Below are 15708 nucleotides of genomic sequence, written 5' to 3'. Positions count from 1 at the left end.
CATAGATTTAGGTTAGGCTGAGTTTTTGTATCGATCGGATTTACAGATCGCTCATGGCGGACCAATCTCCATTCAACGGTCACCAAAACTCGATCAGGTCCACCGGCACTATGACATGCCTGGGCCATCTTCCCTAATCCGAGGGTAAATTTGGGTCAGAATTCAACGGTCAGATTGCTTAAAATCGTCGCGCAAGCGACATGACTCAGATTTCATAAATCCATATTTAATTTCTCACCTTTCTCACACTCTTCACTCCGGACTCAAGCAAATCGACTTAGGACATCATTTGGACTTGATTTCTTAGGTGATTGTCAAGCCCAACAAGGTGATCATAATTGTCTAAGATCATCGCTATCGGACTTCTAACGCGCGGTCCAGGTCCGATACAAAGTTTCCAAGTACTCCCGAGAGCAACTGGATTTAGCGTTGAATCCTAGATTTCAAGGTAACATAGCGTTAACGATTCTACAGGTTTTGAGTCTTGCAGATCAAATTTAAAGTGATTGGTGCTAATTTCACAAGCAATCGAGTTTAACGCTAGTTAACCCACATATAACTTCTAAAGAATTTGAGATAGTACTCGGGTCTTTGCACAAAATTTTTCAGGTCATTACAATTGGGGGCTACAAAAGTTTTGGATCAAGCTAACATTCGTGTGGTCTCTCTATCTATATCTTTTAGACCTTATCAACAGGTTGGATCTGCTTGTTTCTGGATCATGCTCTAGAATGAGCTTTCAGAACAGTTGCACGGAGTGGATTTAAGGCACATATTTCACCTTGAGCTCCACAGTCAAGGTCTCACCCACCACGTTGGATTCGGCGTATCACTTAATCAGGTCCCGATTACGTGGTGCGATGCACACAATACTTGGTGTGACACACAAGACGCGTCACGAATGAAATCAGATTGCGTACTGAGTTACTTAGTAGGCGTTTATCCTAGTAAGTAAATTCAGTTAGGCCCACTTTGAATGTATATGGTTTATCCACACCGTCCATCCATTTTTCCTGCTAATTTTATGGGTTGATCCCAAAATTAAAGTAAATCCAAAGCTCAAGTGGACCATTCCATAGTAAACAGTGTAGAATAATGATTTCCACCATTGAAACCTTCCTAAGGCCCACAGTAATGTTTATTTGTCATCCAACCTCTTCATAAGATTAAAAAAAATGACTTGGATGAAGAGAAACCACAAGCATCATCTTGATCCAAAACTTCCATAGCCAAAAAGAATTTTTCAATGGTAGAGGTTCAAACACACTGTTTCCTTTGGTGTGGCCCACTTGAGCTTTGGATATGCTTCCGTTTTGGGATAAAGCCCTAAAATTATCTGTTAACATGCATGAACGGAATGGATAAAATAAATAAATAACGGTAGACCCCACAGAGTTTACTCAGTACGCTAATGGTATTGAGTTACTCAGTACACAATCCGCTTCCGTCACGAATATACGTGAACTGAAATCGGATTGGGTACTGAGTTACTCAGTACCTCTTATCCTACTGAGTAAATTACGTTGGGCCCACCATGAATGTACGTGGTTTATCCAGGCCGTCCATCCGTTTTTCCAGCTCATTTTAGGGGTTAAGCCTAAAATTTAAGCGTATCCAAAGATTAAGTGGACCATACCACGGGAAACAGTGGGAATAATGATTTCCACCGTTTAAGCCTTTCTAGGGCCCACATTGATGTTTATATGTCATCCAACCCGTTCATATGATCACACAGATATGGATGAAGGGAAAAAATAAATACAATCTTGATCCAAAACTTCTGTAGCCCCTAAGAATTTCCAACGGTAGATGTTCAATTCACACTGTTTCCTCTGGTGTGGCCCACTTAAACTTTGGATATCTTCATTTTTAGGCTCAAGCTCCAAAATTATCTGGTAAAATGGATGGACAGAGTGGATAAAATGCGCAAGTCACAGTGGACCCCACAAAGTTTACTTAGTACGCTTAGGGTACCGAGTTATTCAGTACGCAATCTGCTTCCACGTGAACTGACACTGTGATGCACATGTCATATCCACACCGGGAAAGGATTGGCTACTCCCCTTGCCACTAGCCCCGTGGCTGGTGGTCGGTGCTATGTGGCCCCACCATGATGTATGTGTTTCATCCATTCTACTCATCCATTTTTAAGATCATTTTAGGGCCTGACACAAAAATTGAGAGGGATATGAATCTCAGGTGGACCACACCACAGGAAAACAATAGTGATTGGATATCTACCATTACAATCATCCTAAAGCCCACTGTACTGTTTATTTGACATCCAATCTGTTAATTAGGTCATACATGCATAGAAGAAGGGAAAAAACAAATATCAGCTTGATCCAAAACTTTTATGCTTTTATGGCCCCCAAAAGGTTTTTAATGGTCGAAGCTCATTCGACACTGTTTCCTGTTATGTGGTCCAAATGAGATTGATATATACCTCATTTTTGGCCTCATATTGTAAAATTATATGGACGGCATGGATGAAATACATAAGTCATGTTGGGGCCCACAGAACATCGACCACCAGCCATTGGCTGGTGGCAGGGGGAGTAGCCAATCCGCGTCCATCCACACCATCCATTAATTTTATAGCATAAACACAAAACTAAGTCAGATCCAAATGTACCACACCATAAAATGCCATTGGGATAATGATGCCCTTTGTTGAAACCCAGGCCAACCATCATGTTTGTTAAACATCCAACCGGTTAATAATTTCACTCAGAAATGCGTTAAAATAATAATAATAACAATAATCAATTCAAAACTCCTATAGCCTCCAAAGAGTTTTCAATGGTGGCCATCACTCTCTCCACTGCTTTATGTGGTATGGTACACATTTTTGTTTTTATTTCATAAAATGGGGAGCGGGTTGGCCACTCCCCCTACACCAGCCAATGGCTGGTGGTCGGTGCTCCGTGGGCCCCACCATGATATATGTGTTTCATCCATGCTGTCTATATACTTTTACGGATCATTTTACAGTATGAGACCAAAAATTAGGTATATCCCAATCTTACAGGAAACAGTGTTGAACCAGTGTCCATCATTAAAAACATTTTTGGGGCCATAAAAGCTTTGGATCAAGCTGATTTTTGTTTTTCCCCTTCATCTGGGACTTATGATCTAATCAACAGATTGGATATCAAATAAACAGTATAGTGGGCCTTAGGAGGATTTTAATGGTGGATATCCCATTGCTATTGTTTTCATGCGGTGTGGACCACCTTAGATTTATATACCTCTAATTTTTAAAATCAATCCCTAAAATGATCTTTAAAAATGGATAAAGGGAATGGATGAAACACATACTTCATGGTAGGCCCATAGAGCACCGACCACCAGCCACGGGGCTGGTGGCCGGGGGAGTAGCCAATCCGTTTCCCATAAAATGATCTCTCAAAAGGGATGAACGGCTTGGATATAACACCTGCAACATGGTGGAGCCACAGAATTTGTTGATGTAAACACCAGGAAGGTCGGTGGTGTGTTGCACCACGCAATCCGCTTCCCTTCAGATTCTCTTCGCGTAAATCGCCCCCGAGAAATCGTTGCCTCGAAAGGCAAAAATTTCAGTTGCCGAGTTTTATTTCCTTCTGCTGCATCGAAAGCAGAACCCACCCAGTGACTGCGGTTCCAATTACCAGACATATACGCGCTACGTTGTTTAATCCTTCGCTTCTCTGCCGCTCACTCCTCGCGATAGAGAGAGAGAGAGAGAGAGAGAGAGAGAGAGAGAGAGCTGCTATGGAATTTGAGGTGAGGGTTGTTGGAGGGATGGAGAGCTGCTTCGTCTCTCTCCCTCTCTCTCTCATCCAAACCCTCCAATCAACGCATCTGGGCCTTCTTCCACCGATTCTCGCACTCGAGCTCCGGTCTCGCCGCAGCAGCGACGATTGCTGGCATCTGGCCTGGTCGGGCTCAGCTTCCAAATCGTCGGCTATCGAGGTAATTTGCCCATTCTTCCCTACTTTCATTTCCTTCAGACGATATCTACTTTTCAATGTACACACTCCCATTTCCCTTGTTGTTATGTTCTTTTTTCTGTGTTGCTATTATCATGTCCATTAAAAATTGTGGGCCGCTGTACCATGTACAATACCAACTCTTCAAATTCACCTGTTTGAATTTGGAAAGTTAAATTTCTTTTTAATTGTCGACAGCTAGTGATAATCTGATCATTAATCTCAATCGGTGCGTTTTAAAAACTGGACCAGATCCCAACCTGTTTGACAGTGGTTCGGTGCAACTGCTGGTTAAACTGGTTCAAGCTGTAAAGTGAACATGATGTCATAATTAAATTAATCATTTCTGAAAGTGAAAACTAAGAGAAACCTTGTAGATAGAAATTATTCTGACTGATCAATAGTTGGGATGGTATGCTTACCATTACTAACCATCAAGGATTGTATTTGGGGTCACCTAGAGCCAAATACGACAGAATGTAATAGTTTACCTGTGAAACTCTTTCCAGGTGTAATGTGTTTGCAACTAAAAATTTTACAAGTTAAGAAGAAAATACAACATTGGTTCACATTCAACAGAAAAAAGGCAAAAAATTCTATAGCTAGGGTCTTAGGGAGGGAGGTACTGAAATAGTTGCACTTGACAAATCCATGATGCATTGTAGAGGACTACGTGTACCAACCCATTGTTTTGATGGGGCACCAAAGCCCAGTCTCATATTTGCACATCTACACTCTATTACAATAAAACATAAAAAAATGATACTATCATTATATACCGAAGGTCTACTACATCCTTATGTACATATGGTTAAGGCTGGACACTTCATCTCTACTTTGAACTATATGCATGTCTGGTGACATATATTAGTTCAAACTTCTTTTTCTCCTCACTTGCACGTGTATACATGTCCAGATTTTTTGTATGTACCTTTTGTTTCCCTGTGACTGTTAAGCTTTTAGCGTGTTGCATAAATATTGATTCCTTTGTAGTAATGTCTTTTATGAATCTAATTTCTACTGATTGAAGTTTTTATTATTTTTGAAGAACCCACCATGCCTTTTCTATCTTTATCCTAATCATAATCATCATCAAAGCCTGTCCCCAGCTATTGCGAGTTGGCTGCACTGAATGCCCCATGTGGGAAATGCAACTACATATTTGTGCCTATCTCTCATCCTCACATTGTTTATCTTTTATCCTATCTGTTTGTATTCAAGTCCCCTTTGCCATCAATTCACTGTAGGTTGCTCAACAACTAGCGGAATGTATTTCTCTACCTGATCGTTCTGAAGTACAAGTGAGAGCAATTGCTAATTTGCCCAAAGCTATACTAGTGACAATAGAGCCTAGTACTGAGGATGACTGGGAAATTTTAGAGCTTAACTCAGAGCTTGCAGAGGTGGCCATATTAAAACAGGTGTGTGAAATAACATCTTTTGGATGCTTCTCCTTTGGCGTAGGAACTGATTAATGTTGGCCTTTATTGATGATGAGAACCATTGGACTCCATTGGACTTTTCATCTGATAGTTTGTTTTTTTTTTTTTTTTTTTTTTTTTTGCATAAAAAGTTATTTATGAGGAGTATGCTTATTTATTTCTTTGCTTTGTTATTGAATTTTATGATTGTGGTGTTTCAGTCTTAGTACTTGCCAGTGTTGTCAAGATCCAATGAATTATGATTTGAGTAGAATCTTAAGCAAAACGATTTGAATCGAATCCTACCGTTGAATCCCTTTTCATATGAATCCTATGATTTTATTATTTGAATCCTAGGATTTATGATTCGAATCCTGATTTACGATTCAAATTATACTTACTCTCCGTAGCTTCACTTGGCTTTCATTTTATGTTTTTAAATTGGTGGGGGCTTTAAGAATCATTTAGAAAAAAACCTTCAAAAAAAAGAAGAATCATTTAGAAAAGGTAAATTATTTTATTTTGTTCTTTATAAGAGATTAAATGATATATACTCTTTAACGTTAAATTGTAGAAGGTTTTTTTTTTTTTTTTTTTTATAAAATGGTTTCTTACTTCTTAACTAGTTGAAACAACAAATCGATTTATGACTTACCTGGAATGTTTTTATGACTGGTTACAGTCATGCTAACTTAAATGTATTGTGGAATGATCGTTAGAAATCAAAATATCTTTTTTCGCCAATCTACATAATCAAATGCTGCATTTCCAACGTGATTCTACATTCAAGAAAGTTAACAAGAATGTAAATTATTAAAGGATCCTTGTATGTTTTTGAAGGAAAATTTCTTTAAAGACAACAAAAAGGAAAGATAATAATCCTTTAACACTATCATGACATAGAATTACTTGGAGAGTTAATGCGGTTGGCAGATATATTTGGGTGTAAGAGTGGAGACTTTCCTTCCACTTTTCTCAAGTTACTCTGCATAGGGAAGTTGACAAAACACCTTAGACACGGTGTTAGAAAGAGTGGAAAGGAGGTTATCAAGTTGAAAGGGCTGGTATCTTTCTACGGGAGGTCGTTTAGAACTCATCAAAGTGGCCCTTTCCAACATGCCTGTTTACTTCTTGTCTCTCTTCAAATGTCCTAAATCAATCTTGGATAGAATTGATAAGATGAGAAGAGATTTCTTATGGAAAGGGACCGAGGACAAAAGAAAGTTCAATCTTCTTAATTGGCATGAAGTTTGTAAGCTGATTAACGAGGGAGGAGCTGGCTTAAAGGATTTAAGTGTCATGAATACTGCTTTTCTCGGTAAGTGGCATTGTAGTTTTGGATCCGAGGTGGGTAAATTATGGAGGGAAATTCTTATCTCTAAGTATGGCACTTAGGTGGGCGATTGGAGCATAAAATCCTCATCTCTTTATTGAGCTTCTTATGTGTGGAAGGCTATTGTTTCAACAAAGTATCTGTTCTGTGAAAGTGTTTCTTTTTCATTAGGAAGGGGAAACCGTATACACTTCTAGATAGACGTGTGGTGTGGAGACCGCCCTCTAAACGAGCTCTTTCCGAGAATTGCTAATCTTGCTTGCGACCCATGTATCCTTGTTGATCGTTGTTACTCCTTAATTGTTGGAGAAGTGATTTGGTCGCCCCCATGTCGGAGGAACCTTTTCGAAGAGGAGTTTGAGGAGTTTATTAGATTGCTTGAGCACTTGAAGCTTTACCTACCTCCCCCAAGAAGTCGATACGATGGTTTGGAAAGGTCATAGCTCAGGCTTTTTTTCAGTGCATTCATTCTATAAAATGATCTCTAAATTGAATTCTTCAAAGTCTTATCCGTTCTTCTAGTGGTCTTATGGAGCTCCTCCCAAGGTTGCAGCTTTTGTTTGGTTAGTGGGGAGGAAGGCGTTGACTATCAACAATCTTCAAAAGAGATCCATCATCATTCCCAACATTTGCTTGATGTGTATGGTGAATGTTGAGTTGATCGATCATCTTTTCATTCACTGCCCATTTGCGCGCAAAATTTGGGATCATTCCCTCCTTTTGTTCCACATATATTGGCTAATGCTGAAGTTAGTTGACCCTCTCTTATGGGCTTCACATGGTGGAGTCGTAAGCAGTGTTCCAATTGTCGTCGATAGTATCAAAATTTCAGCGAAATTATCGTCGTTGAGGACTCTGCGAAACCGAAACCCCACTATGTCGTTTCTCTTCAAGATGTCGTCGATTTCTCGGTGAAATTATCGATTAGTACGGTAAATTGATTTATCAACGAAAAAAATGTTGTAGCCACCTACCCATTGGCGAGAACATTCCAGCGTAAATACATGTAAAGTAGGAAAAAAAATAAAAATAAAAAGACAAAAGCTTTGAATTGGAATTTTTGAGAGAAATTTGTTTGCGAAAGTGTTTTTCGACACCATTGGAGGAATTTTGGTGCATCTAAAAGTGGATTTAGTGGGCCAATCACGGATCAACAACGTGTGGGCCAGTTTTCAAAGGTACAAAAAAAACTCAAAGAATCCCTTTTTTCTTGGATTAAATGATTGATTTTGCATTAAGGAAGGATTTCAACAAGATTTTTGGGCTTTTTTTATGCAAGACATGAAATTCAAATATGATGTGCAAAATTTTTAGGCTTTAGATCACGTTAGTTCAGAAACAATTACACAAAATTCCATATCCCACACAAAAGTTCAAGCATTCAATCAAGGGGACTCTATGCAGGCCCGAGCCTACACATGTTAGGACTGAATCAATCAAATTATAGACCAAACAATAATCAAAGGATGGGAAATTCATCCACACATGCACAAAAATAATTTCCCAATCCAAGAGTTTCATATATTTCAATTCAGGGAACCCTAAGGTTGAAGAAATGGCATAAAATTGGGGATTTGAGTAATTTAGGAATCGGGTTAGGAATTTGGAGTGAAAGGGGCGAAAGAGAGGAGAGAGACGAACCAAAGAAACGTCACATGCGTGGACAGCAGTGAAGGCCCAAACGCATGTGCGCTGGAGGTGTCCCGCACGTGTGTGGGGCCCACAAATCAGAAAACGGCCATCTTGGCCCTAGTCGGCTAGAGCTGAGCCCACGTGGCTCTACTATCCAACATGTCATCAACAAAAACGCACACTTCTTTAGGTTGGCGTACAATTTCTCGGCTTTAAGGATCCCACAAACCTGCCTCAAATGGTTGAGGTGTTGTTCCTTGGTTATGCTATAAATCAAGATATCATCAAAGTATACGACTAGAAACTTCCCCATGAAAGGCCTCAACACTTGGGTCATCACACGCATGAAAGTGCTTGGGGCGTTAGTTAACCCAAAAGGCATAACTAGCCACTCGTATAGCCCATCCTTCGTCTTAAAGGCCATCTTTCACTCATCACCAGGGCGTACATGGATTTGGTGATAACCACTTTTGAGGTCAATTTTTGAGAAGATAGTAGCATTGGCCATCATATCCAACATGTCATTAAGATGCGGTATGAGAAACCGATACTTAACTTTGATTTTGTTGATGATCCTACTATTAACACCCATCCTCCATGTGCCATTCGTCTTAAGGTGTAAGAAGGGCGGGCACGACACACGGGCTCATGTTCTCTCGAATGAAACCCTTCTCTAGGAGTTCGTCAATCTGCCTCTTCAACTCAGCGTGCTCCTTTGGATTCATTCTGTAATGCAGGAGGTTTAGTAGAGTCGCCCCAGGGATTAAGTCAACGGCATGCTGTATATCCCTCATAGGGGGAAGCTCATTCGGTAGATCATCAAGAAAGACATCACGAAACTCATGCACTACCTGAATGGCCTTAGTGGGTAACTCTACGCTAACCTCTGTACACTCTCCCTAGTCACAAGGGCGTATACCATCGAGCCTGCCTCCATTTCTCGCTCAAAGTCCTTGGCATTTAGAATATGGAGTGGTTTGGACTTAGACTTCGACTCCTTCAATTCTTTTGAGCCACTTGCACCGCTCTGTGTGGACTCCTTTCCAGTCGTGTTTTTGGGTGGTAATGGGTTTAGCTTGACCTTCTTGCCCTCAAACCAGAATGTACACGCATTCGAGCGACCAAATATGGTAACATCCCTGTCGTAGAGCCATGGCCTGCCCAGAATGATATGACTAACGTCCATGGGAACAACATCACACCAAAGAGTTTCTTTATATGATCTAAACTGAATAGGAACAAGACAACGGTGCGAGATTGGAATGGACGTTTCATCAACCCTGGAAACTCTATAGGGTTGAGGATGGGCTTCCAGCTTCAAGCCCAAACGGCTCACAGTGTTAGTCGATGCCATGTTGGCACAACTACCACTTTCCACGATCAACTTATAGCTCTTTTCTCCACACTTTGCATAAATATAGAAGATCGTGTTGCGGCGCCGGTCATCAGTGTTCTTGGCTTGAGCCAAAGCGCAACGTACAATTACGAGGGTCGCAGACTCTTGCGCTCCCTCTTCCTCATCATTAGGGGTCTCTATGGGCTCATATTCTTCCTCTTCACCGTCACTCTCTGGAGGCACTACTACTTGCCAATCAATAAGGAATACTTTCGTGCCCTCTCTCGTGCTGCGCTGGTGGGCAAAGTGACCAAACCCTTGACACCTAAAACACCTAGTTGCCCCATTTCCACGTGAACTAGACCCGACAATTTCTTTACCCTTATCATCCTTGGGTTTGGGTTGAAAATTGTTGGAAGGTTTGTTTTGGTATCCAGTGTTAGGTCTAGCCCCAAAGGGGTTGGCCTTAGCACCAGAATCGCGAAAGTCAAACCGCCTTCCCACAGATGCTTTGAGATATTGCTCGACGTCTAACATTACCTGATACAACTGCTCAATAGTGTCTATGTCTTTAGCGAGCAACTCTCTCCTAATGTCAGGACGGAGACCCGTTTTAAAACGAGCAAGGGTAAGTACAGGGTCCTCATCCACCTCGCAGCGGGTCAAGTACTCTTCGAACTTCTCAATATAGTTAGCAACGCTCATGGAACCCTGTCGAAGAGACTGCCACTCCTCAATCAACTGTAAGCGATAAGAGAAAGGGAAGTACTTCTCCTTAAGTGTTTATTTCATTTCTCCCCAATGGACTATTGGGAGTTCCCTCGCTCTTTCTTTCTTTCGCTCTATCGTCGCCCAAAACCTTTTTGCTTGACCCACAAGCTTCATCTTGGCGAATCGGATTCGGCGAGCATCCGACATGTCATACCATTCAAAATAGTGGTCCATATCCGCCAACCAATCTAAAAAGGCTTTAGGGTCCACGTGGCCATCAAACGTAGGGGCGTCTACTCTTAACTCCTTTGAGGGGTTGCGTATCTGGGTCATTTTGATCATGATGTCCCTCGCAGTGTGGGTACACAGGTGCGCGCTCATGACCAATTCCTTGGCTGTCTCCATTCGTTGGTCTAACCTTATGACTACCTGCCTGAGAATGACATCTTCCCCAATGGTGGGGTTTGCGTCGAGGGAGGTCTCTAGTTGGGTAATGCGCTCATTAAATTGATCAAGGCGTTGGTCCATACGTGTTTCCAAGCGCTTACTCAAAGACTCAACCTGCTGGGCCAACTTGTTCACTGATTCTTGCAGTTGCTCTATGTTTAGTGTAGGGTGCAAACCAAAACCACGACCCGTACGCGTGGGCATACAACTACTAACTCAACCTAAGAACCTTCTACTGCGACTATATGCGGCTAAATGGGACTAAACGATCCTATGAGACTCTATATGGGGAAAACTACACAACGCTACCAAAATCCAGTAATATAGTTGTCAAAATAAGGAGATAACAGAAAGTTACAGCAATGTGAATTGCTAACTTATTGTTAACAGAAATTTCAGCAACTAATATTAGGAACTATGGTCCTCTAACAGCTATATATGATGAGACTGGATGCATGATGAACAAAAACAAACTAAACCCTAAACATGTAATACATTCCCCTATAAGAACCCTAATCTCTGATACCAAATTTGATGTAGGACATGAAAATTAAATATGATATGCAAGATCTCAGGCTTTAGATTATACTAATTCAGAAACAATCACATAAAATTTCACATCCTACACAAAAGTTCAAACATTCAAGCAAGGGGAATTTGTGCGGGTCCAGGCCTACACAGGCTAGGGCTGGATTAGTAAAAATTATAGACCAAACGATACTCAAAGGGAAATAAAAATCATCCATACATGCATAGCAGTTAGTCCCTAATCCAAGGGATTCACCAATTCCAATTCGGAGAACCCTAGGGTAAGAAAATGGGTAAATAAATTGAAAGTAATGCAATCTAGGGTTAGGGAGAATAAGTATGAGAGGAGTAAAATAGGTGAAAATCTGAACCTGGAAATAGTCCCTGTGCGCGGACAGCGGGCTGGGCCGATCGCACGTGCGCAGGGGCCTGGCCGCACGTGCGAGGGGGTGACGAACGGGGAAAGCGCCTCCTTGGCTTTGGTCGGCCAGGGGAGGGCTTCCAAACCCCCAAGTTTCAGCTCGATCGGATGCACGATTTGTGCGTGGTGCTCCGCCGAAGTTTCAGCCCTCCTGCAGGGCCAGAATCTAGAATTCTGCTGTAAAGAAGAAAATTGTTGCAATAAAGGGCAGATTTGAAGCACGGATGATGGTAGGAGATGAGAAATAGAGATGGTGGAGGATAGGGGTGAATAGGGATTGATGTGGCTTTGCACCACGGTAGTTAGCCCTCCGACGAAGGGAGGGCTTCGCACCCAATTGGATTTCCACAACTCGAGAACTCAGAGGAGTAGAAAAAACGCAAAATTTTTATTAAGCTTCAATGAATAAAAAACCCTACAAGGGGTGCCTATTTATAGGAAAACCCTATACCCCAAAACTCGCACCATGTGCGCAACCTATTACTTGGCGATGAAGTAAACAAAAATGAAAACTAATCAAAGAAATCTAAACCGTCCATGATAGTCTAAATAACATTAATAAGCAAAACTTAAAATATGAGATTAATTTGACTATTGGGCCACAATCATTAGATCCCATGATGGGCTTTACTTGACTATCGGGCCCACTCCAATGAATCAAAACTCCGTCTTCTAGCTAGGAGGCCCTCCCTGGACGTCGTCATCAATCCAGATCGACGGCAGGGCCCTCCTCCTTGCGTACGTGCGTAGGGGGGGCAGTGTGTGTGATGTTCCCATCATGATGTCTTGCAAGAAGTGCTTTATCCAAGTAACTTCAGTGGCTGTGCAAAAAGGAATAAAAAACTAGATATGATTATGACGTATCTCTTACCTCCACCCCTCAAGTGACTGTTGAAGCTTGACGAATGAGCAACTTGAAACCAAACCATTGAAACTGGTCTTTTGTGCCTCTTGGATGTGGTTTTCCTTGAAGCAAAGCGTCTAGTCATCGATTGGGCTTCCTCGTTAAGCTGTTGGGAATCAATGAGGTGTACTCTCTTTTCTGTAAAAAAAAAAAAAAAAAAAAAAAAAGAAGAAGAAAAAACTGGTCCTTTAGAAGACCTTAGTGAAAGCACCAGCTAGCTGATTCTTTCCATGGGAGTTGGGACATACATAGGGTATGTTTTGCAAAGGCCTGTTTACTAATGAAGTGATAGTCGATTGCTATATGCTTTGTTCAGATGTGAAAAAATAGGTTTGTTGGTGCATGCGTTGCACTATAAAATGATCACACTATAGAGTAGCAAATTGAAATATGAAGGCCTTGATGTCTCGCAATAAGTGCTTTATCCAAGTAACTTCAGTGACGCTAAATGCTACAGAACAATGATAGGCTTTTGAACTCAAGATAGTAATGACAAGTTTTGGTCAGTGAATGGAAAGACCAATTTAGGCCCCAAAAACACAATAAATGCTGAGGTGGGTCATCATTTGGACTTTATTTGCATTAAGAAAGGTGGGTAAACTAAGAAGCATTGATGGGAGTAAAGGTAAGTAATGTAGGGGCATTTTCACACCAGCCTTGAGTGGGGTTGCCTGTGGGATGCAAGGGCACACTCGGGGTGGGCTGCCCGTGTGAGGCGGGTGGCCCATGTGAGGTGGTACCCATGTGATTAGGGGCCCACGAGGGGGGTTCGGCCGAGGTCCTAACCCATGCGATGTGGGGCCTGGGCTATGAGAAAGGGATTAATTCGCCATGCTTTATCTGTTCAAGCTTTTAGAGCAATTGGTTAATTGTCCTGCATCAAATTGGTATCAGAGCGTGAGGTCTCGTGTTCGAGACTCCTCACCTGGGGTGATTAATGCAGGGGCATTTTCACACTTGGATCGAGTGTGGTTGCTTGTGGGATGCAGGGGCACGCTCGGGGTGGGTGGCCTGTGTGAGGCGGGTGGCTCGTGTGAAGCGGTACCTATGTGATTTGGGGCCCACGAGGGGGTTTCGGCCGAGGTCCTAACCCATGTGATGTGGGGCCTAGGCTATGAGACAAAGGGATTAATTCGCCATGCTCTATTAGTTCGAGCTTTTAGAGCAAGTGGTTAATTGTCCTGCATCAATAAGACTTCTCTTAATGCAGGAGAGTATATCTTTAACAATGATATGATTTGTAGATAAACAGGATTGTGCACAATTTAGCATACTACATTGGCAAGGAAGATAATATCCAACCTAGAAGGAATAGATGCATTAAACATTCTGCAATGCTTTCATAGGAGGCTTAGGATCTCTTACTTGGGGTGTTCAATGGTTATAAGTATGAAACACTGTTCTGCCTCCTTTCTATTTCTCCATCTTCTTTAATGTAGCAATTACTTTTGTATTATACTTTGCAGAAGGGATTGAATGGCATTTGCATCTTCTCTTTTCATGATTGTAAATTCTGCTGTGCTGATCTTAGTCAAAGATGAATATGTAGGTGTTAGAGAATGTGGTGCTGCATGGTTTTCCTTTTTGTGGTGCCATTTGGCTTCAATCTTTCACTTCTTTATTACTATTCGTGTTATGGGAACTTTGATTTACGGTTTCATGAACCTTCTTAAGCTCCCTTTTGATGAGTATTCAGAAATCAGTTTTTGATAACTCCATTATGTGGATATGCAGTTTCTCAAAACTCATTTTATCTAGTAGTGTTGTTTGGATTACAACGTCTGTTTTTCTATTTTTTCTCTTACAATGTTGTCTGGATGTCAATGTTTAAAAAATCATTTTATGGAAAGTCAATGCAGTATAACGTAGTTATCAACACCACTGCATCTTTTGAGTCCTACAGCCAATGTAATGTCCTAAAATCTCCTGATTAGGACAAATCTTCAATGAAGGCTATGATCTCCCAATCTGGCAGATATTTGGGGCATGGGTCATCCACTTTCCTATTTCGCAACTGGACATTTAAAAAGAACAAGTGCAATAAAATTTCACATACAACTCAACAGGTCCAATATTGGAGGCTATAACTAAAAAAAATCACATTGGCATCTTGAAAATGGATGGACAAGAAACAACAACCAAAAAAATAGGCACTAGACCACATTCAATGTACATGATTGCATGGATTGGATGGAAACTCTCACTTACCACTATTTTTTGGGCTATTTAGCATGTCAATGTAGTGGCCTAGTTGAATCCGTGGTTCCCATTTCCTACACATTTGCTTGTTCCAGGAGATGCTCATCCATTCATAATAAGGCCCATGATTTTTCCCTGCACATTTGCCCGTTCTAGGAGATGCTCTTCCATTCATAATGAGGCCTATGATTTGGACAATCTACATTAATATACATTTCTTCCAAAGCAGATCTTCACCTTGTAGGAAAGGGAGACACTATTTACACCTCTTTCTATTTGCTTACACGCCACCCCCATTGTGTACTATTTCTTCCGAAAATGGAAGGTACATGCATGAAAAATCAATCATGGTGGGTTTAAATCAAGGTGTCCCAAATCAGTTACGTATCGGCTGTAACGGCTGATACATAACGGTAATGCCGGTTACCGTTACACGATACAGGACTGAAACAGGGAGGTCCATAAAAAACGAATTGAAACGGTTGTTACGGGGCCATAACAACTTTTACAAGGCATAACGGCTGCTACGGCCCCGTAACAATTGTTACGCCCAAGAACCCTAAATGAAAACAGAAAAAAAGGAAAAAAAAAGGAAAAAAAAAAAAGAAGGAGAAAAATGCACCCGATTCTTCTTCTTCTGCGGCTGCTGCTGCTCCTTGCCCCCTTTGGTGCAGCTCCCCCACTCTCTCCGCCCTCTTTCTTTTTCCCTCTCGTTTTCTCCTGTCTCTCTTGGAGTGTTGTATATCTATGTTGTCCATTAGTTTTTCCTATTCATTTAAGGCATGGTCCCTAAAATGAAGTA

General features: G+C 41.4%; 1 protein-coding gene across 5 annotated transcripts in view; it reads left to right on the top strand.

Moving 5' to 3' along the window:
• Positions 1 to 3474: 3474 nt before the first annotated feature.
• LOC131250631 (peroxisomal ATPase PEX1) overlaps positions 3475 to 15708 on the top strand; it is a 111908-nt gene continuing 99674 nt past the window's right edge. For 2 of the 5 annotated variants that reach the window (XR_009173417.1, XM_058250924.1), the window contains exons 1-2: positions 3477 to 3957; positions 5222 to 5395. Coding sequence is in view for 3 of the 5 variants with exons in the window: in XM_058250924.1 (XP_058106907.1) it covers positions 3757 to 3957; positions 5222 to 5395 (375 nt within the window). In the remaining 2 variants the exon portion in view is untranslated. Of the gene's footprint in view, positions 3958 to 5221; positions 5396 to 15708 lie in introns of all 5 variants that reach the window. The other 3 variants (XR_009173416.1, XM_058250917.1, XM_058250935.1) reach the window with 2 other exon arrangements.

Source organism: Magnolia sinica, chromosome 1 (genome assembly GCF_029962835.1).
Source record: "Magnolia sinica isolate HGM2019 chromosome 1, MsV1, whole genome shotgun sequence".
NCBI classification, from domain to species: Eukaryota; Viridiplantae; Streptophyta; class Magnoliopsida; order Magnoliales; family Magnoliaceae; genus Magnolia; species Magnolia sinica.
Note: the sequence above shows the minus strand (reverse complement) of the source record. Positions and strands in the feature narration are given on the sequence as shown.